The sequence below is a fragment of the Argentina silus genome (assembly GCF_951799395.1).
Source record: "Argentina silus genome assembly, chromosome: 9".
Lineage (NCBI taxonomy): Eukaryota > Metazoa > Chordata > Actinopteri > Argentiniformes > Argentinidae > Argentina > Argentina silus.
Window position 1 is genome coordinate 22,487,379 of NC_139663.1, and position 2,500 is coordinate 22,489,878.

At 55.5% G+C, this 2,500-nt stretch overlaps 1 protein-coding gene across 2 annotated transcripts in view; it reads left to right on the forward strand.

The window, feature by feature from the left end:
- Window positions 1–2,500, forward strand: part of LOC310809626 (rho GTPase-activating protein 17-like) — a 37,367-nt gene that overhangs the window by 14,955 nt on the left and 19,912 nt on the right. For both annotated transcript variants that reach the window (XM_083676984.1, XM_083676985.1), the window contains exons 3-4: window positions 693–797; window positions 2,034–2,110. In XM_083676984.1, coding sequence (XP_083533110.1) covers window positions 693–797; window positions 2,034–2,110 — 182 coding nt within the window. The remainder of the gene's footprint in view (window positions 1–692; window positions 798–2,033; window positions 2,111–2,500) is intronic.

Sequence of the window (2,500 nt, forward strand, 5' to 3'; positions counted from 1 at the left end):
GTTTGTAGAGTGTGATACGTTTGTTTTGAATGTCGCAGTAAAATGTCGACCGTGTAAAAAAACATGGAATAGTTTGTGGAATGCAGTAGTTTGTGGAATGCAGTAGATTGACTTCACTTTTAAATATGGTCCGTCTAGAATATCCATATTTCTCTGAGGTGTCATAAAGTGGGTTATATAACTCAGCTTTCCCCCCGACAGAGCAACTATCAATCATGCTGGTTATAGCCTGACACCGCCTCCCTCTGTGTGGCAAAGCTGCCCGTTACAACAGATGATGTAGCGGTGCTCTTAACCACGACCAGACAGACGGGGAGCAGAGAACACCGTTTCTCCTCCGCCGTTTAGAGATGACGAGGCCAATGTGAGAGGTTTCAGATCTAGAACCTGACAGCTCTGTGCTGCTCTGCCTCACTCCCACCCCGTCTGCCATGTCTCCTGACCAGAGAAAACTCTCTGTGTGAAACAGGGACGGAGGGTTAATATCGTAAGGTAGAAGTTGTTCTCAGAGAGAAGTGGTCGTGGTCAGGGCTGGTGGATATGGAGTGGCTTTGGTTATGTTACCATTGATCAGCGTCTTTTTAATAACACTTTACTTAAAAGTTCTGTATTGTCTGTGTGTGTGTGTGTGTGTGTGTGTGTGTGTGTGTGTGTGTGTGTGTGTGTGTGTGTGTGTGTGTGTGTGTGTGTAGATTGAGAGGCGGTTGGAGCAGGTGCGCCTGGTCTCTCACAACGCACACAAGAGGCTGGTCATGTGTCTGCAGGGACCTATCGGGACGGACACAGAGAAGAGACACGTAAGGAGCCGTCCTAACTCTAACCCTAACCCTAACTCTAACCCTAACCCTCATCCTAGCCCTAACTAACCCTCATCCTAACCCTAACTCTAACCCTCATCCTAACCCTAACCTTAGAAACACAGGTATGAGACACACACAGGGGAGACGTGTGAACAGCTCTGTCACAGAGAGAGGGCGCCTCTCCGACTCTTCCACTGCCACTCATCCCTGCTACTGTGTAGACCCACCCCAGTCCTTCACCCCGGTACTTCACCCACCCCAGTCCTTCACCCACCCCAGTCCTTCACCCCGGTCCTTCACCCACCCCGGTCCTTCACCCACCCCAGTCCTTCACCCACCCCAGTCCTTCACCCACCCCAGTCCTTCACCCCGGTCCTTCACCCACCCCAGTCCTTCACCCACCCCAGTCCTTCACCCACCCCAGTCCTTCACCCCAGTCCTTCACCCCGGTCCTTCACCCACCCCGGTCCTTCACCCACCCCGGTCCTTCACCCACCCCAGTCCTTCACCCACCCCCACCCCAGTCCTTCACCCACCCCAGTCCTTCACCCACCCCAGTCCTTCACCCACCCCAGTCCTTCACCCACCCCCACCCCAGTCCTTCACCCACCCCGGTCTTTCACCCACCCCGGTCTTTCACCCACCCCGGTCTTTCACCCACCCCAGTCCTTCACCCACCCCAGTCCTTCACCCACCCCAGTCCTTCACCCACCCCGGTCCTTCACCCACCCCGGTCCTTCACCCCGGTCCTTCACCCACCCCGGTCCTTCACCCTGGTCCTTCACCCACCCCAGTCCCACCACAGTCCTTCACCTCACCCTGTTCCTGCTTCAGCAGGGGGGGTAAACCACCTCACCCCAGTCCTTCACCCACCCCGGTCCTTCACCCACCCCGGTCCTTTACCCACCCCGGTCCTTCACCCACCCCAGTCCTGGTCCTTCACCCACCCCGGTCCTTCACCCACCCCGGTCCTTCACCCACCCCAGTCCTGGTCCTTCACCCACCCCGGTCCTTCACCCACCCCACCCCCCACCCCAGTCCTTCACCCCAGTCCTTCAACAAGCTTAGCTCATACAACTCTCAGGGAACTCACTGTCACCACTGAGCCTCTGATATTTCCTGCTTATCTTGTGTACCATCATGGACGTTTTTACATACCGACTTACTTACTTTTCCTGCAGTCTTTCCTGAGGTAGTAAACTTCCCAGCATGCCTGTGTTTCTCCCTCCACAGAAAAAGCTTCCCCTGACAGCCCTGTCCCAGGCCATGCAGGAGGGGGGCGGCCACCTGGGAGAGGAGTCTCTGATTGGGTGAGTTTGGACCAGTAGGGGACTGGCCATCTGGAGCACCGGGAGAGTTCCCGGTGGGCCGGTGGGCCGGTGGGTCTGTGGGCTGTGGACCCGGTGAGCGACGCAGCCCACTACTCCATCGCCCCCAGCGCAGCAGTTCCCATTGGTCCATTCCTCCTTTGCGGAGTAAAAATGTTCTAATTCTATTCTAGCATTGGGAGGGTCTTGAAAGGCAGTGGTGGAGAGGGTTAATGGGCCCCTTCCTGTGTTAGGGTACTTCCTGTGTTAGGGTACTTCCTGTGTTAGGGTACTTCTACATGAGCATTCCTCTCTTCTTGAGGAATGTTAGTGCTAGTGCTAATTTTTCTCTCTCTCTCTCTGTGTGTGTCTCTGTGTGTGTGTCTGTGTGTG